The following is a 22,124-nucleotide window of genomic DNA, read 5'->3' as shown; positions in this document are numbered from 1 at the left end:
TTAATACTCTATCAAAATATTTGCGCATCGCACGGGTTTTAATACTAATTAGAGAAGATGAGAGGGAGGAGGCTAAATGTCATTAAATTAGGCAATAAATGCATTAAATTATAAGAATTAAATTAATTTCACACTCGATGGAAAATAAACATCATATATCAAAAGTAATTTTGACAACTAAACGTAAAATCAAAATGATCTCTTTTTCATTCACGACCAAATTCAAGTTTTAAATTATACCCAAGTTACAAATCGATCTGAAATATATTTCATTACATAAACAAGAATTTTAATAGAAAATTATTTCAAATTTAATTTTTTCACTTTTCACAAACTAAACCGTAGATTATTTACCGCTTACACATAACGTCTTCAAATAGTACCACCCACCCACCTGTCCGGCAGTCCGGACTTAAATTTTCCCACCACTCAAACATTTCAAATTTCAAAAACCACAAACCCCCTCCCCTCCAAACAACCCTTACTATATAAACTCCTCATTATCCCTTTTTCTCCTCTCACATTTCTCACACAGAAAATCCACCAACTATCCTCTCCCTTTCTCCTCCCTCCTTCGAACGAAACCCTAATAAAATGCGTGAAATCCTCCATATCCAAGGTGGCCAATGTGGCAACCAAATTGGGGCCAAGTTCTGGGAGGTTGTGTGCGCGGAGCACGGGATCGATTCCACCGGCGCGTACCATGGGGAATCGGATATTCAACTTGAGAGGGTAAATGTCTATTATAATGAGGCGAGTTGTGGGCGTTTTGTACCTCGTGCTGTTCTTATGGATTTAGAGCCTGGTACTATGGACAGTGTTAGATCTGGGCCTTATGGTCAGATTTTTAGGCCTGACAACTTTGTTTTTGGCCAGTCTGGTGCGGGAAATAATTGGGCTAAGGGTCATTACACTGAGGGCGCTGAGTTGATTGATTCGGTTCTCGATGTTGTTCGTAAAGAAGCCGAGAATTGTGATTGCCTACAAGGTGCTTGTTAAAATGTTTATTCATATTTGATTTATTAACTTGTGCTGGTTGTTTTTTATTGTTGTGAATTTTATTATCTTGTTCATTTGAGAAGCGTAAAATTGTGATTGCTTACAAGGTGTTTGTTAGAATGTTTGTGTATTTCTGATTTATTAAACCGTGATTGCCTACAATTTGTTTGTTTGAATGCTTATGCATATCTTGATTTATTATCTTGTGAGACTGTTTTAAGTTCTATGATTCTATTTATTGTGAAACTGAAAATTGTGAGTGCCCACGAGGCTTTCTTTAAATGTTTATGTTTATGCATATCCTGATTTGTTAACTTGTCGACTGTTTTTAATATCACAAGTGCTATTATTATGTTAATTGAGATGCTGAAAATTGTGATCTTCTATTAGGTTTTTGTTTATATGTCTCACTTATCCTGGTTTGTTCATTCATGGTGATTGTTTATTGTATCGTAAGTTATATGGTTTTATTCATCTGAGAAGAAGAAATTTTGACAGCCTTTGAGGTGTGTTTAAATTTTTATGCGCATGTTGATGAATCTATTCATGGTGATTTATTTTTATTCCTTTCAGATGAACTTGTAAATGAATGTAGTCTATGTTGTTGTAATTACCTTAATCTATGTCTGGCATTTTGTATATTCATGAATGAATAATTGAGAGATTTAGAAAATTTCTAGCTTTAGAGAGACCAGATTTGCTTTAAAAGACGAATTATGTAGCGTTGAATGAATGATTGGTCATTAAACCGAGGGTCCTAAGTTGATTGTATCTGTTTTAGATGTTGTGCACAAAGGAGCTGAAAGTTATGATTGCTAAAAGGCGTTTTCTTGACGCCTTATACATATCATGATCTATTGACTTGTGGGCTTGGTTTCATTGTCAGATATTCTATTGTTTTAGTTATTTTGTTATGTGCTTGAGACCTCCTCTCCCCACCCCTTTTTTATACGTTCACATATTCATTCATGCAACATTGTTGTTTATGTTTGGAAGTTCTATTGTTTCATTCATATGGGATGTGCTTGAGCGCCCCCCCCCCCCCCCCCTATATGTGTTCATGGTCATACATGCACCTTTGTTGCTTATATGTGAAATTGTATGCAGGGTTTCAGGTGTGCCATTCCCTGGGAGGAGGGACTGGGTCTGGAATGGGGACACTTCTCATTTCAAAGATAAGAGAGGAATACCCAGACAGGATGATGCTGACATTCTCTGTTTTCCCATCTCCAAAGGTCTCGGACACTGTTGTAGAGCCTTACAATGCAACCTTGTCTGTTCATCAGCTTGTGGAGAATGCAGATGAGTGCATGGTTCTTGATAATGAGGCACTCTATGACATTTGTTTCCGTACCCTCAAACTTACAACTCCTAGCTGTAAGTATCCTTGATTCATACGAATGACATCTGTTGTAATATCCTTGGGGTCTATTTCAACTTGAGACATGATGATAGAGTCTTCACTGTGTTTTAGGGTGTCTGGTTTTGAAACTAATTTTCTCATTAGGCCCAATAGCCTCCCCAGAATTGTGACCATTTTTATTTATATTTTTGGTCTTACTTTCTAAAATCTAACACCCAATCAATCTTTCATGTATTGAGAATACTGAATGCTGAATACCTGTTATCTCAATAACTAAACTATTTATAAACTAACTGGGAAACCATGGCCATCCTTGAGATGGAAATAAAACATTGTGATTCATCAACTGGTTATTCTTATATATTTTTCCCTTTAATTTGCATCCATAACTAAATTTTATGTAGTGTATTTGCTTAGCCAACCCCAACTCATTTGGGATTGAGACATGGTTGGTTGGTTGTGTTTGCTTAGCAACAATTATGACCAGTTAATATGCTTTATGCTGAGGATCATTTGTTCTGCAGCTACTTTGAAAATTTTCCCTTACCTGATGGTGCTTTAATATTCTAACAGTTGGTGATCTGAATCACTTAATATCTGCAACCATGTCTGGAGTTACTTGTTGCCTCAGATTCCCTGGCCAGCTTAACTCTGATCTGCGGAAACTTGCTGTGAATCTCATTCCTTTCCCCCGTCTTCACTTTTTCATGGTTGGGTTTGCTCCACTTACCTCACGTGGTTCACAACAATACCGAGCTTTATCTGTCCCTGAGCTTACTCAGCAAATGTGGGATGCAAAGAACATGATGTGTGCTGCTGACCCTAGGCATGGCCGCTATTTGACAGCATCAGCTATGTTTAGGGGGAAGATGAGCACCAAGGAAGTTGATGAGCAGATGCTTAACGTGCAGAACAAAAATTCATCATACTTTGTTGAGTGGATCCCCAACAATGTCAAATCAACTGTCTGTGATATTCCACCAACTGGTCTGAAGATGGCATCAACTTTCATTGGAAACTCAACATCAATTCAAGAGATGTTCCGTCGTGTCAGTGAGCAATTCACAGCCATGTTTAGGAGGAAGGCTTTCTTGCACTGGTACACTGGGGAAGGAATGGATGAGATGGAGTTCACTGAGGCAGAGAGTAACATGAATGATCTGGTCTCAGAGTACCAGCAGTACCAAGATGCAGTAGCAGATGAGGATGAAGGATATGAGGATGAAGAGGAAGCATATCATGAATAGTGTGCTGATGCCTGGAAATCTTATCTTATATTTTAAGCAATAGTTCCTTTCAACTGTGGATGTAACCTCAACTACCATACCCATAGGAGGAGATTGAACTTTAGTAGTGAAGAGAAAGCGACTAACCTGTATTTTTGTTGAACTTGTCACTATCCTTTAATTGCAAATTGAATATTTTGTTGCTTATGCTAAGATGTCTGTGATTGGTTGATGATAATGCATGTTGTACTTGGTATATACTTCTAATACCTACATAATGTCCAGTAGAATGTTTGAGCTTATGATTATCACGGTTATATACATAAACGTAAGATGTTAGACACAGATACAATTGCTTTTATCTTGTCATATAACTTTCGTGTGTCAATTGATCTTGTTATTTGACTTCTAGTTTGCCAATAGGCATTCGTTAAGGTTTACCAACTTTTAGTATTTACTTTTAGCTTAACTAGAAAATAGATTAAATATAATGAATCATCTAAAAGTTGAATATTTTGCTCGAGCGTATCGAATAGAAAATGAGATTCCAGTTTGCAACGTACCTTAGTGCATCTGGAATTAAAAGAAAGACACATGGCAATTGGAAGATCCGCTGAATTGTCATCGAAACAACGGAAGAAAACAAATGAAATTCACCTGTGTAAAAATGGATTAATTATAATGAATCATTTAAGTACTGAATATTTGAATTGAGCAAAACAATTACGAATTATTTTATACCGTCGTTTGAGATTGTCGTTGATTGAATGGACCGAGTAACTTCGGTTTTTAAGTCAATCTTTTGTGTGTATAATACAAATATTTCTTCAAGAAAATAGAAAAATGAGATTCCAGTATACAACTTCACTGAGTGAATTTTGGAAAATAAAAGAAAGACACATGGCAATTGGTATTTCCGCAAAATTGTCCTCATTGAAATAAGGGAAGAAAACAAATCCAAAACACCATTCTGCAGGCTTTATATTTAAACAAGAAAAGGTCTCCATTCGGCTGACTATGCAAAGACAAATCACTTCCACACTGCCAAATTCCAAACATAACAACAATTTAAATTAACCAAAAATAATAATGAATCTAATCTTTATACACTGATCAAATTACGTAAAGAAAAATTAAGATAAAATTATGTAAAAGCCAATTTCATCGTAGCTTCAAAATATGTAAATTTTATTTCAAAATTTTTAAAGATTCTATGTCTGAATTCGCGATCAAAATTAAGAATTTTAACTCTCAAAATCCGAAAGTATCACATAAATTGGGAAGAAAAGAGTATTCTTTCACGAAACAAGCATTACCGGTTGGATAGAAAGTAAATACCAATTTGTAACACGAAGTAAATATGTAAAAGTGCGACAAATCATAGACCCAACCCACTTACAAACTGAATTATGACAATTAAGGGACACTATTTACACAAAATCCAATGCAAAGGCACTAGCAATGTACTATAACCGTTACTGGTAATTTAAAAATTATTCGCTCTATCAGTATGTATAAATTATATCCAAAACGAATTCCACAATGATTGAGTGGCATTTCTTATTGGACTCATCTGAATTCTGCCTATATAAACACCCATTTCTCTTCTATTTCTAATCATCAGCATATTCTCCTATTGCATTTTGTACTTCCCCTAAGAAGAAAGCCTTTAATTCTTTACCAAATATGGAGCTCATTATCTTCCTTGTTTTCTCATTTCTCATCCATGGAGCTCTTGGTAATGGTATGTATTCTTCTTTTATATATTGTTGATAAAATAATCTATATATCAATCTTAATAGGAATACATCTCCATCTTCATGTACAGTCAAACCTCTTATAACAACCTATTTGTTCCGATTTTTTTTATTTGCTACAGTGAAATGCTATTATTATAATATAACATAAAAATGGTTCCAAAGAAAACTTGGCCATTATACTGAAATGTTATTATAGAAATATTTGTTATAGAAAAGTCTAACTCTCTCTCTCTATATCAAATAAAAGAAGGAGGATCATGAGATTAAATCTCCATCTAGTGCTTGGTAGGTTAGGTAGTTGTACAATATATACAGAGGCGGATTTAGAATTTAAACTCTATGGGTTCAACCTTTAAGGTTCTTACTACTGAACTCATTATATCCTTAAAGTTATGGATTCATATCAATAATTTATTACGATTTTAGTGATTTTTTGCATATAAATTTGTACTCCACGTCGAAAATTATGGGTTCAATTGAACCCGGTGTTATAGGTCTAATACCAGTGGCGGAGCCAGAAATTTATCCAAGGGTGTTCAAACTTGAAAGAAGTGAAAAAAATTCTCCAACAAAGGGTGTTCAATATATGTCATATACCTCTAAAATTTAATATTTTACCTATATACGTAGTGTAATTTTTCGACGAAGGGTGTTCAATTGACCACCTTTGACCATGATTGAATAATAAAAAATTACATATATCATGTTTCCTAAATAACAACCCTACTTCAAATTCACTGACTTAAAATCCTGTAATTCTTATTATTGTATGAAAAATGCAGGAGAAATTGTATGTGAAGATTTGTCAGTAGGAAAGTGTGCCTACTCAGTTGCTTCCTCGGGGAAAAGATGCACTTTGGAGACTTATGAATCAAGTGAGGGAACAACAGGATATCAATGCAAGACCTCAGAGGTAGTAGTGGCTATTAATGGCATAGCAAATTGGATTGAAAGTGATGAGTGCATAAGTGCTTGTGGAGCTAATAGAGACTCTGTTGGCATTTCTTCTGATTCTCTTCTTGAATCAAGTTTTACCTCTAAGTTTTGCTCCCAACAATGTTACCAAAAGTGCCCAAACATTGTTGATCTTTACTACAACTTGGCTTTGGGAGAAGGTATTCCATTTCTTAACTTTCAAAGTCTTTAACTTCTATGTTGTTTTAGAAGGTTTACACTATCCGATCACCTAAAAGATAATAACAGTCTTTTCTCGCTCCTCAAGAAAGATGACTAGAAACTTCCCATTAGGAAAGACTTCTTCCTTTAAGGTTGTGTTGTTACAAACCAGACTGTTCTAATAGGGGCAGGGGAGACAAATAACTAATCTAATAGCACAATACAACTATGATCGGGCAATAGTGCAAATAAGATCACACTGAATGTGTGGAGGATATGGTAATCGTCGATAACAAGTGAGATTAGTAACCTACCAGAATAAAGCAGGTAATTTGTTCCGGCATGTTAAAATATACCGATAGTGTAAAGGTTTTTTGAACAGTCATCTAAGTTTAACTTTTAAATATTGACAGCGTTAAAGAACTTTTACACTATATGGTTACCAGATAACTACTAGAAACTTGCTACAAGCGGTTAAAGTATGGACTAAAACCTTTAATTTTTAGCAAACTTTGGTAATTAAGCTATACATTTCCTTCTTGTTTAAGTAACAAAAAACATTGCCCCGAGTTACAAACGTTATTTTAACATTAAATTGTCTTATGGCTCCGAGGATACTAACTTATAATAGATGCTTACAATTCAACCTGCAACGTAATTGAGTTTGAATATCTTGATTATTGTCAATTGGCTATTTATGTAAAGATCCCTGTAATATTTTGTGCTTTGTGGCAGGGGTATATTTGCCAGCATTTTGTAACGGGAAAAATTTAAACGGACGCCGTGAAATGAGCCAAATCCAAAGTTCAGGTGCAGCGTTGGCACCAGCCTCGGACGGGTATGGCCGTCAATTGACTGAAGGACCCGCCGCCAGTACTGGATACAGCGGCGAATATGGCCGTCAGTTGAGTGAAGGCCCTGCTGCAAGTCCTGCCATCACATTCGATGATATGGAGGCTGCTGCCCCATGGTGATTCTGAAGTAATGTACCATTTCTGATCATGAAGCTTCTCCAGTATAATGTGGCCATGTTACTAAGGAGTTCATGTTGCTCTGAATTTTCCTTATTGTTGTTTGCTTTTACTTGCTAAATAATCTAGAAATATTTGGGGATTATTTTACTTTTGTTGTCATATCATCTACTTATGTATGAACTTTTATTATTATTAATCTGATCCATTTTCACTTTTTTTTTTCCTTTTCCTTATTAATGAATGGAAGTTATGCATGAAGTGATACAAACAATGTCTCGATAAATCTAGCTATTAAAAAGAACGTAGAAATAGATGAAGATTGATACAGGAAATAGAGTAGCCTTCTCATCATATTAAAGGAGCATAGCGCTGTATGAGGCTCATATAGTAGAATAAGTAAAAGAAAACTTAAGGTCACACAATAGTACTCTTGCAAGAAGTAGGATGTGCTAAGGATCAACACCTTTCACGCAACCTTCTTGCCCCTTGTCTCAAACTTAATGAAAACCGTAATCGATCATCAAAATTTCTTTTAAAATTAAATTTTGAGTTAATATATAAAAACACACACTAAAGTATAATTGCTTTGCGAGTTTCATGTCTAAATTATGTGGTGCTTTTATTATTCCCTGAACTATTACTTTTCAAGGTTAAAAATTGTACTTCTTAGTTTTTAGGGGGTTATTAACCTTGAAAAATTAGAGTTTGGGGGGGGGGGGGGGATAGAAGCATATTTAGGTATGAACTCTCAAAGAGTTCAAGGGGTCTTTTATATAATTCAAAATATGGAAGAAACTGTAGGAACTCTGAGTAATGTTTCGGGCCTTACGTTTCGCCTTATGTTAAAGTAAAACGTCTTGTTTCACGCCCCTTTCAAAACGCGGAATGTGATATTGTGGAACTTAACTCCCAGGCTATCTGGCGGATTTGGCAACGAAGCATATTAAAAATATAAATGACGTATCTCTATGCAACTTGACACCAACTGTGTATACACAAGAAGTTGCATTTGTCTAAATACGTATTAATCCCATATCCTATATATTTTCCATGACATCATCACTACTTAATTACATGACATTGGAATGAAATTTACATGATTAGTGTTGTTTTATCTATTAACATGTTAATTAATAATACTATTGATATAAGTTTACCAATTAGTACATATTATAAAAATTACCTTATAAGTAATAATTATGTAGAAAGAAAATTTGCACTAGTTAAACTCTCGTTCAATATTTTCTTTCGTAAACAACAAACCCAATATAATCTCATAAGTAGGGTCTGTACGCTGACCTTGCTCTACTTTGAAGGTAGAGAGATTGTTTCCAGTAGACTTCCGGCTCAAAGAAAAATGAAAAAAAAGTAATAGCAACAAGCAGTATCAACAACAAGATAATAAGAAAACGAGTGAAAGGAACTTGTAGTAATAGAAAGCTAACAATAGTATCATACAAGACTAACAACAATACTATATGGGAAAGAAACACTCTCGGCTACCTACTAGTCTTCTATCTTAATTCTCGACCTCCACACGTTCCTATGAAAAGTCATGTTCTCGGTACGCCGAAGCAACACCATATCCTGCTTAATCACCTTTATCCCATACTTATTTGGCCTACATCTATCTCTCTTCTGATCCACCAAGGTCAACCTCTCACACCTCCTTACTGGGACATCTGTGCTTCTTCTCTTCACTTGCCCAAACTATCTAAGTCTCGCTTCCCATATTTTGTCTTCCACCTGGGCCACCCCTCCCGACCTGAATATCTTCATTCCTAATTTATGTTTTATACTTCTGTTTACCCTAAAATTCGAGTAACAATTAAATTTGTATTGTGGTTTTAAAGATATGTGATTTAATCTAATACTAACTGATAAACAAGGAATCAAGTGTATAAATTAAAGAGTAAAGTAAGTCGAACCAGTGTTTAAGCAAGTCTAAACCTCGAGTTGGTATGACCTCGAGGTAGGCTAGTAAGAACAATGAAATAATAAGACAATTCTGATGAATAGCAAGCAAGAAAGAGAAGAATATATATTCCTTTGTCAATGATTGATGCGTTACAAATGATTGGGATCCCCTTATATAGTAGGAAAATCCTAAATAAGGTACACTTCTAATTATAGTAGAAAATCTTATTATACAACTATCTAACCGCCTAGTACAAATCCGTTTCGGAATTCACGCCGTGAGCTTAGGGCCACTACGGGAATCTCGCTCTTTCTGTTAAGAAACCATAACGGTATTATCTCGAGATTGGTCATACTTGGCCTCGGTGTTCATCGAGCACTTCGATCTTCTAGTCTTGTACTCCACCATCGGGCTCGAGCCCGGTCTATTTCGAACTTATTCTCGAAGCGACCCCTCGAGCATATGAAATCGGGCCTACCTAATTTCGAATGTACAGATAGTCCCCATGTTTCTTAGAGTAAGATGATAAGACACGATTTGATCCTCGATCCCCTGATGCCTCGATCATGATGTCAATCCCGTGACGACAGCAACATAAGTGGTTGAAAGGCCACATCTGCATAGTTCCCAAGGTCATTAATTGAAGGCGGCTGATGGTCAACCATTAGCTTTCTCAAACCGTTGAAGCGACCACTATAAATAGGTCAATTCCACAACTTTTGCAATCTTTACTTCTCAAACCTTTCCCAAATCTTTACTAGCTTTTTCATCTTCTTTGAGCCTATCCTTTTCTCAGATTATGCTTGTTGCAACACCAACTTCTTCTCTTCTCTTGAGTTTCACAACAGTGATGGCTAAAACATCTAAAATGGTCCATCAGAAAGAAAAAGCCTCCTCATCATCGCGGCCGGCCGATGGTAGAATGACAGCGACACCTCGTATCGAGGAGTGCATTCCTGGGCCATGCAAGTTGTCTTCCGATTTCAAAATCGATAAGGCCACATCAGTTCCAGGTCGATGCAAGCCCATGTCCCAATACATCTTCTCGATAACTGAAGACGATCTCGATCAGGTAAAAAATGACTACAATTGGGAGGATAAGGAGGTGGCGATTCCTTCCCCTGAGGAGGACATCACCACCCATGTGGAAGAATACTTAAGCGTACATACTTATCCTTTCACATTGGGTCCCGTAGATCCAGTTATTATTGATTTCTGTCACCAATATCGGGTGACCCTTGGCCAGATCTACCCTTCTTTCTAACGCATTGTCAATTTGCTCAAGTATTTTTCGAGCAAGGTCGAAGGGATGTATTTTACCCTCAACCATCTGATTAGGCCATACAACCTCTCCTCTATCAATGTGGGTTGATAAAACTCCAGTGTCGATCCTCGAAGGCGCTGTTCTCTAGTATCGATGAGGACAAGGACCAAGGATCGATGGTTCGATTTGTCCGAATCAAGACCTCTGACCTAATTCCTACCGAAAAGATGCCATTCCCCGAGAAATAGAACATGAAACATAAGTACAACCCCATCGATGGTGCTTACTACTCTGCTTTCTCTATTCTTCTTCGATCTAATTTCTTTTTGATGGTGCAACTTCCCCTTGGTTTCCTGGTGCGATTCTGGACCTCGCAGGTTGGGTTCGACAACTGGCCTCCACTTCTTCACATGCTAAATGCTGTTGGTGCGATTTGGCCAATGGTCGGTGGGAAGCTAAAAACCATGATGAGTCCCTCTGTTCATACGTTGACATTTCTTTGTAAAATACTTACTTTCCTCTTGTGCAGGCCTCAGAGACGCTATTGTTATGAGGCCGCCTCCGCTCGGTGAAGAGGAAATCCCGAAGCCAACCAAAGAGAAGAAAAGAAAAGAAAAAGGGTTTCTCCACCAAGTTCCTCAAAGCTCAGAAAAAATAGGGCACGCAAGCCTAGGGCCATTCCTGCAGCCTAATCTGCTGAAGTGGTCCAACAATTTCATGATGACGAGGAAGAAGGAGAGGATGTCGAATACTTGCTGGTAGCTCGGAAGAGGGGAAGCACTAAAGCTTCAAAGTCCACCTAACCGGCGACGGATGATGCGGTTCAATCTCGAACCGAAAAAATCTCGAAGGGTAGCTCGAGCAGAGTCCTCGAGCCATCGGGTGATAAAAGTGCACTTCATCGTGAAAAACACATGGCGGGTGAGCCCGAAGGGCATGATTCCGAGCCCCTCCAAAGAGAAGAGAATGTCCCAAGTGAATCACTTAGGATAATTAACATAGATGAATCGCCACTCGACCCTGTGTTCTCTGAAGGGTAGTTCCGAGATGCCCGAGCCATGAAGACTCCCGATGTGGGGATAACCCTCGAAAGGAATGATATTTTTCGAGAATGCTTTATGGGGGTCGAAGATGGTCCCGACCCGGATGCTTTGTTTATTTTTGACGAAGCTCAGCGGCTTCTTAAACAAGTAAGTTTCTGCCTACGTAATTATGTTCGTATTTTATTCTCGTTTTTCTAAGTCTGACTTCCTTCTTTGTGAGAAGGCCATGACACTCCATCGGTAAGCGTTTTCCAAATCTCGAGCTGAGCTTGCTGATGTGAGGCCAAAATTAAGAAGCTCGTAGAAGAGAGAGACAGCCTCAAACTCCTCTACGTTCAAAAAGAGGAGGAGATTAGGGAACTTCGAGTGGACTTGACGAAGGCTCATCGAGAATAGACTGAGATCATTGAGTAGGTAATGTAACCTTTTGGGAGTTTGTTATGTGTTTATTTGACTTAGCAACTAACACTTTGACTTTGCAGGTCTAACAGATGGGCGAGCTGGTGGAGCAGCTTCGAGAGGAGGTCAAGGCGAAAGAGGCTGAGAACCTGGGATGGAAACAACATGTGGATCGTCTTGCCTTGGAGAAAGACACGCTTCAGGCCGAGCTAGCTTTTGTTGAATGCCAACTTCAAAATGTGAAGGGGGAAAGCTTGGCCCGGAGCAGGAAGATTGATGAGCTCGAAGCTAAGTCAGCCGCCAAATTTGCAAAGGCTAAATCTGAGGCGAAGACATTTGTGTCCTCTTATCGAGCTGACACCGAGGCTGCCAACATTCGGGCACAAGAGATCTCTATTGCTGGTGAAGTCAAATTGTCATGCGCTGTCAATCACCTCAGGCGACAATCCCGAAGAGAGACTCTCGAGGAAGTGCATGCTCGTGGCTTCGACCTCTCAGCTGATATTGAAAAGGCAAAAACTTTGGAGGATGAGTCTTCCACTTTACTCTCCGATGATGAAGACTCTGCTAGTGGTATCGGGAGCGGGGGAGATGAGGATGAATTCCCTGAGGGGGAGGTTCTCGAAGATGCGGCTCCCAAAGATACAGCTCTTAAAGTAGACTAGGCCCTTAGGATTTTGTTTTCTTTTTTGTGTAAGGCTCATGTGGGCATTGTAAATTCTTTTCATGTATATAAAAAATTCCTTTTCTTTCCGTTCCGTCTCCGATTTGTTGTAAAGTCTGCTTCGTTTTTGTTTTGTGGAAATTTTTGATGTTACAATTTCAACAATCGAGTGAGCACTGACTCAGACTGAGAGTAAAACAAACCCTTAGGGTTTTAGTAATCGATGGTCAATCTTATAATATAATACCTCTTAAGGTTTTTTTATGAATCCTCGAGTTATGCTTAAGTTGATTTTATGCGAGCTCGGGATGATGGGACCCTTTGGTCCGATTTGAGTGAGAATAAGATCTCGAACTCTAAATGTTTTGGTCCTTAGGCTCTTTTAGGTTGGGCCGATACGACTTTTAAGAGATGGATATTATTTCCCCTTTTCAGCTTAAAGACTTAGTAAAAATTTCTTTATGCCTTGGCATGCATTTTTTACCCATTGGGTTTTCTGAGGGTTTAGTGTCGATTGGAACCCTTTTGTTTTTTGTGCCTTAGTACAAGTTTGTACTTGAATAATTCGATACCTCTTAAGATTTTTCGAGGGCTGATTTTATTGAAGCCCTTTGATTATTTTGCCGAGTGTAGCCTTTATTAACCGATTTTCAGAGAATTCGAAGGCTTGTTTTTATTGCGGATTCGGACCTCTCCGAGTCGCGTTATTTCGGTCGTAGCCTTTATTTCGGCCGTAGCCTTTGGGTATGCCTCTTGGACTTGTTTCCCGATAAAATTTCAAACTTGTTCGAAATGTTAGTCCCCGAGTATGATGAACTTGGCCTTTACGTCGAGGGGTGCCTCTTTGAGGTCTTATGAATTCGAGTTTAGATAACTTGAATGTGTTGACTGTTGATGACAGTCCCCGAGTATTAGATATGTATTTGCATTTTGGCCCTTGAGCTATTTCTCACAGAATCACAAGTATGGAGCTCGTATAGTAGCAAATTTCTTTGAGACACAAAGTGTTTGATATATAAAGAATGCTTATTTGAATAATTCAAATAGGAGTACAAGTTTTGCCATTGGGACTCAACTATTCTATATGGACAAGGTTCATCTGACCGTTTGGCTCATTACAAAGTTTTCCTATCGAGGCCCTCTTTGGCGTGAAGTATTTTTCTTGAAAATATAACCTCCGAGGGTGATGCCCCCCAGTATTCAAGGTTGATTGAAAAGAATCCTTGGATACTATTGAATTTTCCTTAGGTAGTACATAGTTGTTGCCTTGTTAAAAACCTCGCCGGAAAAACTCATTTGGGATAAAACCCGATCTAAGGAAAAAAGAGTGCAGCACATGCTTTAAAACCTAAGATCTTCGTGTAGAAGGTCTCTTTCAACATCTTCGATTGAACACCTGCAATAAGTTAGTCTCAAATACAAATGAAAAAAGGGGGAAGGTCATACCTCAACAATAATATCATTTGAGTAGTGACACATTCCAATTGTTTGGCAATTGTTCGCCATCTATTGTGCTTATGTATTGAATGATTTTTTATCTTTTATGAAGTGAGTTATTATTTCTTTAATTGTTATTGTTCTTTAATGTTTCCAAAGAGATTAGCTAACCATAGGACTTGCCCATTAACTTCGAATTAATTTTGGAAAAGATAATTTGGGGTTGGGAAAGATTAATTAACAAGAACTTGAGGCTTTAACCCTCATTTTATAGATTCTACCTAGGGATATGATTGAACTACTTGTAGCCATAATCGGGTGTGCTTCATCTCTTAATTGTTTTAGGGATAATTCAATTAGGAAGTCTTGTTAGTCTTTGGAAGAAGCTAATATAGAATTATTACCTGAGGCTAATTAATATAAACTCGCTCATATTTATAAAATCGTGAAATACATTAGATTGTTACTTGAGTGTAATTCCCCGTGTAACCATACTTGTAGCCGTTGATCATTTTACTTGCTTTCTAGGTTAGCTTACATTTGCGCATTTAGATATAAATATTTTCAAAAGCCAATTCTAAGTGTTTGGCATTGCATAACAAGTAATAATTCTCTTACATTTCTAATCGCCTACATATTGTTCTCTGTGGGATTCGACCCCGACTCATAATTTGGTAAATTATATTGCATGCGACCGTGTCCATTTACTTTTTAGTACTGGATTTGGACATCACCAGGATACGAACTCCATTAGAATTTCATCACCTCTCTGTCTTATCTTGAAAATGTCTGATTTCCTTGTTGCGACCTTTATGGCCCCGGCATGTGCCTTCACGAAGGCGTCTGCTAACATAGCAAATGAGTCGATGGAATTCGGCAGCAAGTTGTGATACCAAATTATTGCTCCCTTTGACAAAGTTTCCCCAAATTTTTTCAACAAAATCAACCCGATCTCATCATCATTTAAGTTGTTTCCTGTAATCCTGCGTGTGTTCGAAGTGATGTGTTCATTACGATCGCCCGTTCCATTGTACTTAGGTATATCCATCATACAGAATTTCTTAGGAATAGGCTTCGGGGCCGCACTCTAAGGAAATGGCTTTTGTACGAACTTCTTTGCATCCAAACCTTTTAAGATCGGGGGTGCCCCCGGTATTTGATCAATACGAGAGTTTTATGTTTCCACTTTCTTGTCATTATCTTTGATTTTTTTCTCTCCCGACTCGATTCTTTTGGTGAGCTCCTCGAGCATTTTCATAATTGCAGGATCAGTCCCCGATCCATTACCGTTTGAACTTTCTGGTGCCGACTCAGTACGGCGAGTGATTTCTGGCTCGACCACACTCGGTGTTTTATGTTGACTTTGAAGCTGAGCGATAGCAACCTGTTGATCCTTTAGCATCTCGAATATTACGTGGAGACTAACTCCTCCGTCTCTTATACCCTGTGTTCCTTGGCCACCAGATCAAACTTCCTTGCATATACTTCCTCCAGGGTCTGCGCCTAAGTCCGCATTCAAAGCAATGTGCAAACTAACATCGATTGGTTCTGCAATCGGCACTTCCCCAGGGTTAATCGGTGGTACACCGGCTCCTAGAGCAACTACATTATCGTTTTCCCCGTGAAATCCAAGACTCATCGCCATGTACAGGTGTGTTTTGTGAGTTTGACATGTTTTAACCTGAGAACAATAATTCTTGACAAGAACAAGTGTGAAAATAACGTATGTTATCAGAATCGGTACTAAAATAATCACTATTATCTTTAGCCCCACGGTGGGCACCAAACTGTTTACCCTAAAATCCGAGTAACAATTAAACTTGTATTGTGGTTTTAAAGATATGCGATTTAATCCAATACTAACTGATAAATAAGGAATCAAGTGTATAAATTAAAGAGTAAAGTAAGTCGAACTAGTGTTTAAGCAAGTCTCGACCTTGAGTTGGTATGTCCTCGAGGTAGGCTAGTAAGAACAATGAAATAATAAGACAATTTTGATGAATAGCAAGCAAGAAAGAGAAGAATGTATATTCCTTTGTCAATAATTGATGCGTTACAAATGATTGGGATCCCCTTTGTATAGTAGGGGAATCCTAAATAAAGTACACTTTTAATTGTAGTAGGGAATTGATCACACCCAACTCTAGTCCTAAAAAGGATAAGCGGTCGCTGCAAATATAATCTGGTCTAAACGTCCGGAGTCGAATCCCACAGAGAACTAAGGCTTAGCTATATCTGTTTAATATCACTGAAAATATAAGTTTGAACAATTTTCTAAATTATAAAGATTGAGATTTATATTTCTAACTAATTAACTAGCAAATACTAGAAAACGGTAAAATTATCAACTAACGAGACAAAGAGTTGGAGACTAAATTAAGGAGGTCTAGAGTTATGATTTTCCCAATTGTCGGAATCCTTCTAGCTATGTTCCCTACAATTTTGCCAATGTATTCTCTATTGATCGTGAGCACTTTAAATGCCGTAATTCTCTCTCGAGCAACTACAACAATTTACTAGACATATTCTCTCAAACTACGCTAGTTGGCTTTATCTAACCGCTCATTATGATCACGTCAAGGCTTTGTTATTTCTAAATCTGCCTTTAAACCCAATGTATTGATTTCTCACATACGTTAGGAGTGACGTTGTTCAACAACTACCTAAATAAATACTCTATCTCGAGCACTACACACTAAATATGCACAGTCACTTGATGGCCATTCAATCAACAACAACAAACACGTAGTTGAACAAGTAGAGAAATTCAACGGCTCAACTATATAAAAACATAACCAGAATTATCCTACAAAAGGTTCTATCAAAACCCTAGATAACAAATTAGCTATTCATAATAGTATGTAAAACTACAATACTAAAAGTCATAACCAACAATAAAAAATAGGAAGAGGAAGGAAAAACTCGTAGAAGAATTCTCCGCCTTGCTCCTATTGTGTCTCTGCCTCCTTAGGTCGAATCTGTGTCAAAAATTGGTCTCCTCCCCTCAAAATACCATTTTTCCATGTATATATACCAAGTAGGGTCGGACCTAAACTATTATACCTTCTCTTACGCAAAAATGGACAAGTTTCCAGTCCTGGATGTCCGCGGCTGCGGCCCGGACACGGTATTTGGCAAGTCTACTGTCTTAGCCCGCCTCAGGTACGCGGTTGCAGTTTGACCACATTTTTTACCCTGTTTCGTTTGGAATTTGGAAAAACTTAAAACATGAAAGTGGTAGCCCTTTGAGTTAGCTTTCCAACTATATTTGTGGAGCTCAAATGGAGATCTGAGCAAAATGTTATGTGTATTTAACTAGACAGTGTGCAATATGTCTACTTGATTCTTCGTTTTGTTGCTCTATCATCCGTTGATCCCCGAATACGATCCCAGCTTAATTCCTTGGGCTTTTACTCAGACTTCAAAATTCCAAATCACTTGAATTCATTCCATAACATCTACATAGCTCGAAATCACTCGTACAAGGCATAAAATACACCATTAGTGCAAAACACTAGCGATTAAAGCTCAAACTCAATTAAAGTGCAGTAAATTAGAGTGTTATAAGCGACTAAAATACGTAATTATAGCCTATCGTAAACACCCCAAATTTAAACCATTGCTCGTCCTCGAGCAATCAATTCCGGAATTCACGTCGTGATCTTAGGGCCACTGCGGAAATCTCGCTCTTTATATTATGAAACCACAGCGGTATTATCTCGAGGTTGGTCATAGTTGGCCTAGGTTTTTATCGGGCACTTCTATCTTTGAGTCTTGTATTCCGCCATCGAGCTCGAGCTTGGTGTATTTTGAACTTGTTCTCGAAGTGACCCCTCGAGCTTACGAAATAGGGCCTACCTGATTTCGACTGTATACAACTTTAATATCACACAAGAGGAGGGGTGATTTATGCGTGTCCAATTTTTTGTGTGCACTGATTTATAGAAGGACCTGGTTCTTCTATGCGTTCCTTAATCTACTATTGCGGAATAAATGATAAAGAAAGTAAAGAACACAAGTACTTTACATAGAAAACACCCAGCTCAAAAGGTGAAAAAATTACAAACTACTTCAAAGTATGATTTTTCCCAACACTTTACTACAACTCTGAGTCAAACAATAATGCTTAGAAACTTCTTGTAAATCTAAAGATTGAACTCTAACCTTTGTAGCAAAAAGCCATAGACTGTTGCGACTACTTCAAGTTAACTTTAAATTGAACAATACAACTCAAGTACCTAGTACAAATGCTTCTACGAAAAACTAAAAGGTACAACTCAAAAGATCTTACTGCAGTTGAACTAGAATAAAAGATAGACACATGAAACCGGTTATTCTATCAGGTTCATGTAGCTTCAGATTCACATTCTTGAAACTCAAATGAATTGCTCACAAAATACCTTGCTATTTTGCTCTCAATTCTTGCTTAACTTCAGCGTGTGTGTCACCCGTAGAAGAGAACACAACTGATATATATATATATATATATATATATATATATATATATATATATATATATATATATATATATATATATAGAGAGAGAGAGAGAGAGAGAGAGAGAGAGAGTTAGTAGGATTAGGATTAACTAGAAACCTGATGCTTTCCTCTTTCTTGATGTAAGAGTTCTAGTTATCTTCAACTTCTAATTCTTTTCTTATCTTGGATAGAGTTCTCTTTAAATAAGGAGTTCTGCTCCTCATTAATTATGCAATCTTTCATTCACGGAATATCAAAAATGACCACTTATACTTATCTCTTGCACGTATATGCCTTTTGCGTAAATCTGACCATGATCTGTGTAAACTGTCTATGGATCTGGTTCATGGATATGCTCCTTTGTCAATCATCAAAATCAAAACCGCTCAGGTAAACTAATTCTCCCTTTTTATGATGACAAACTCTATGCTTTTCAGTAGCATGGAACCTGTTTCAGCTCAGTAACTCAGCTCAACATCGAATACAATGGAAGAGTACTTTTAAAGTCACAAATCATCAAGGACCATGTTCATTAGGTTATAAACATCACAGTCCAAAACAAAAACACACCTTATCTCTCCTCTTTTAACATCATTGAAAAGTTGCATAATTAAGTTAAGTAACCAGATTTTAACAGATATCACTCATAGCCAATTGGGCTACTTCAAATACAATCATGGGTTCAATTTTCTCTTATCAATCTAAGGATATTAGTCATCTAAGAAATATCAACAAACAATTAGAGAAAAAGTAGCGAATATCATTGATAAAATCCTACCACAAAACATAAAAAAAATAATAACATAGAACCATGAGCAAAAAATAAAAAAATCTCACTAGGGTCACTGGTTAGAAACTGGGCTAGGAAAGGATTAGGACTAGGAAGAACCATGTTCTTGGTTCTTTGCATGAAACAACTTCAACATGTCGTGAAGAATGACCTCATTCTTCTCTTTCTCCAATGCTCCAATCTTGATGTTTTTAGGTACTCTCTTGGATGAACTAGGTTCTTTGGGTGCATTTTTTGGTAGTCACAATCAATCAAAGTGCCATCCCCAACATAGTCTTTACTCGTGCTAATATCCCATTTCTTGAGGAGAACCTTGAAGTAGTTAAGCACATTAGTTAGGATAAATTCCTAGAAAATGTCATGAGTCCTGGTGCCATAAATAACCCTATGAAGGAGATACATTAAGACCAAGTCCATGAAGGTAACACTGTGCCTTCTTTCCTGCGTAGACAAAACCAACTTGTTCAGAAATTCAAAGAGCACTTTGTGAGCAAGCTTTACCTCACTCTTGTATACAACCCCGGGTTCTTGCTCCAAGTCCCTGTCAGCAAACTTCCTGGTAATAGACAGTGAGGTAGGAAGATTTTCTAGACTGGGCCACTTCAACTTTTTATAGTCATTATACCCCTCGACAAATATACTTAGAATCTCCCCAAGTTCCTTGTCATCAAAGTTTACCTTCACTCCTTTCACTTTACTGTTGACCCTCCCATTGTCAATCTCACAACTTGCAAAGAGTTCAACAATTTTAGCCCTGGCCGACCTTCCTTCCAACTGAAGGACCATGTCCTTCCATCCTTGTATATCCAGTTTTTCCAACCATACCTTTTCCTTAAATCACTTTACAAGCCATACTTTTAAAATGGTTCTTTTCTAGAATTTTACCATTGTATCCTTTTCTTCATCCATATCCTCTTCTTTACTTTCTTCCTCCACTATTTGATTTTTTTTTGATTTCCTAGAAGACCTAGTTCTTTTAGACAAAACACAGTCTCCTACCTCAACAATCTTTTCTGGAGACTTCTTCTTAGAAGTCTTTCTATTAGCACTCGGAGAACAACCTTTATTTCATGTCTCATCCTTATCATGAAGGACCAGGTCCATTTTCCTCTATCTGAATTGCCTCACTTATTTTTCCAACTTTCTTCTTCCCCTTGGCAACAACTTTCTTAGCACTTTTATCTAAGGACTTTTTCAATTTGGCCTCACTCTTCTTCTTTTGGCTCCTTGGATTTTTCCTCTTATGGAAGGAGTCTCTACATGGATAAAAGAGGCAACTTTTCTTATCTTTCTACCTATTGCCTTTTCAGGAATTTTAAATTCATGCACTCTTCTTCTTCTTTAGATTGTAACTATCATAAACTTTCTATAGCAGGTCATGGAGGATTTCCTTTCTAGACAGAACATGTTCATAGAACCTTTTCCTCAACTAACCAGCCCCTCAGCTGCAATAGTGTCTCCAGAACCCCTACCTCTTATTTAAACACTTTCCTCCCTATCAATACTCTTCGCACCCTATAAAACCACTACCCATGTTTCTTCAATCAGACTCACAAGAGTGGGTGAAAAGGTTCTGCCACTCTTTCTTCTCCATTTTCCCTCACATCTACTTCAACACCCTAACTCTATTTCTTTTTTCCTTTTACATTTTTATCACCAACTTTCCCAGACGCAACAGTTTCTACTCCAACAATAGAACCATTTAACACAAACCTATTATCAAGATTCTTAGTAATTTTAGATGCAACATCAGAAGTCTTTAGCCCAAAAGTTAACTGTTCAGTTTTAGATGAAACTGGTTCTTCCCCCTCAGTTGCAGACTTGAAGGAATCATCAAATTTTTGGGGTTTCTTCTACTTGACTATCTTGTAGTATCTCATTCAATTTTTTGGCATGTTCTTTACTAGCCACTACTTTTCTTGCAAGCATATTGACATATTTTTCTTGGGGTTTGGGTGATTAAAGGTGCGGGTGAAGGTTCTTTAGGTGGTAAAGAAGGAGTTGCAGAGCTTTTGGGGTTCTCAAGGATGTTTGCCATTTGATTAGTGTAAGAAGGTTGAGAGACAATTAAACAAATTTGGTGTTTTGATCTTTCAAAGATTTGGAGTGAAGAAACGGGTAAGATCGAATCAATTTAAAGAACTAAAGGTTGAGTGTATAACGACAACTTTTTTGGAGGTTAATTAGAAGTCTAATCACCTTGAGAGTCAGTTTAAAGAGATGTTGGACTCTATCCCAAAAATTTTGGCAATTATAACATGTGGATCTCTTGTCGAAACTCGTTTATAACTAATTGGTTGAAAAGTAGTTTAGGATAGAGTGAGACTCTTTTTAGATCATGATTCTTATGCAATTATTTCAAATTATGCAAAGTGTAGAATACATACCTTATAAGCTCGATGAACCAGGTTCTTCATTAAAAATTCTCTTGTGTATGATGGTATGCTAGAATCCCGTGTTTTAGTTGTAGTTTGTGCTCTATTTATTTCATTTTACTTGTGTTTGAGCTTAAATGATAGTGAATTGTACTTATTGTGTGTTTAATGCCTTGTAGGAGGAGACTCTGATTACTTCCGGTTGAGATGGGGTTGCATTAGGTATCAACACTTAGCCCATTTCTTTTTCGGCGATGGATTATTTGACGTGTCACATTCAAGGGGAGGTGCCTTAGTGCTTGTTATTTGTGGATGAC

At 37.5% G+C, this 22,124-nt stretch overlaps 2 protein-coding genes across 2 annotated transcripts; both read left to right on the top strand.

The window, feature by feature from the left end:
• Window positions 1–493: 493 nt before the first annotated feature.
• LOC107786877 (tubulin beta-8 chain) lies at window positions 494–3,795 on the top strand. Its single transcript, XM_075249219.1, has 3 exons — window positions 494–988; window positions 2,107–2,376; window positions 2,936–3,795. Exons 1-3 carry the CDS (start codon window positions 595–597, stop codon window positions 3,607–3,609), a joined length of 1,338 nt encoding a protein of 445 aa, XP_075105320.1. The 5' UTR covers window positions 494–594; the 3' UTR covers window positions 3,610–3,795.
• A 1,393-nt stretch (window positions 3,796–5,188) lies between these two features.
• LOC107786873 (uncharacterized) lies at window positions 5,189–7,660 on the top strand. Its single transcript, XM_016608377.2, has 3 exons — window positions 5,189–5,332; window positions 6,131–6,463; window positions 7,200–7,660. Exons 1-3 carry the CDS (start codon window positions 5,275–5,277, stop codon window positions 7,436–7,438), a joined length of 630 nt encoding a protein of 209 aa, XP_016463863.1. The 5' UTR covers window positions 5,189–5,274; the 3' UTR covers window positions 7,439–7,660.
• Window positions 7,661–22,124: the final 14,464 nt, after the last annotated feature.

The sequence above is a fragment of the Nicotiana tabacum genome, chromosome 3, assembly GCF_000715075.1.
Source record: "Nicotiana tabacum cultivar K326 chromosome 3, ASM71507v2, whole genome shotgun sequence".
Taxonomy (NCBI): domain Eukaryota; kingdom Viridiplantae; phylum Streptophyta; class Magnoliopsida; order Solanales; family Solanaceae; genus Nicotiana; species Nicotiana tabacum.
This window is presented reverse-complemented; position numbering and strand designations above follow the sequence as displayed.

Excerpts from the sequence above, each read along its gene's own strand:
- LOC107786877 (XM_075249219.1), top strand. The coding sequence starts at position 595 with ATGCGTGAAATCCTCCATATCCAAGGTGGCCAATGTGGCAACCAAATT. Across the intron at positions 989-2,106 it reads GAATTGTGATTGCCTACAAG|GGTTTCAGGTGTGCCATTCC; the intron begins GTGCTTGTTAAA and ends AATTGTATGCAG. Across the intron at positions 2,377-2,935 it reads CAAACTTACAACTCCTAGCT|TTGGTGATCTGAATCACTTA; the intron begins GTAAGTATCCTT and ends ATATTCTAACAG.
- LOC107786873 (XM_016608377.2), top strand. The coding sequence starts at position 5,275 with ATGGAGCTCATTATCTTCCTTGTTTTCTCATTTCTCATCCATGGAGCT. Across the intron at positions 5,333-6,130 it reads CCATGGAGCTCTTGGTAATG|GAGAAATTGTATGTGAAGAT; the intron begins GTATGTATTCTT and ends TGAAAAATGCAG. Across the intron at positions 6,464-7,199 it reads CAACTTGGCTTTGGGAGAAG|GGGTATATTTGCCAGCATTT; the intron begins GTATTCCATTTC and ends GCTTTGTGGCAG.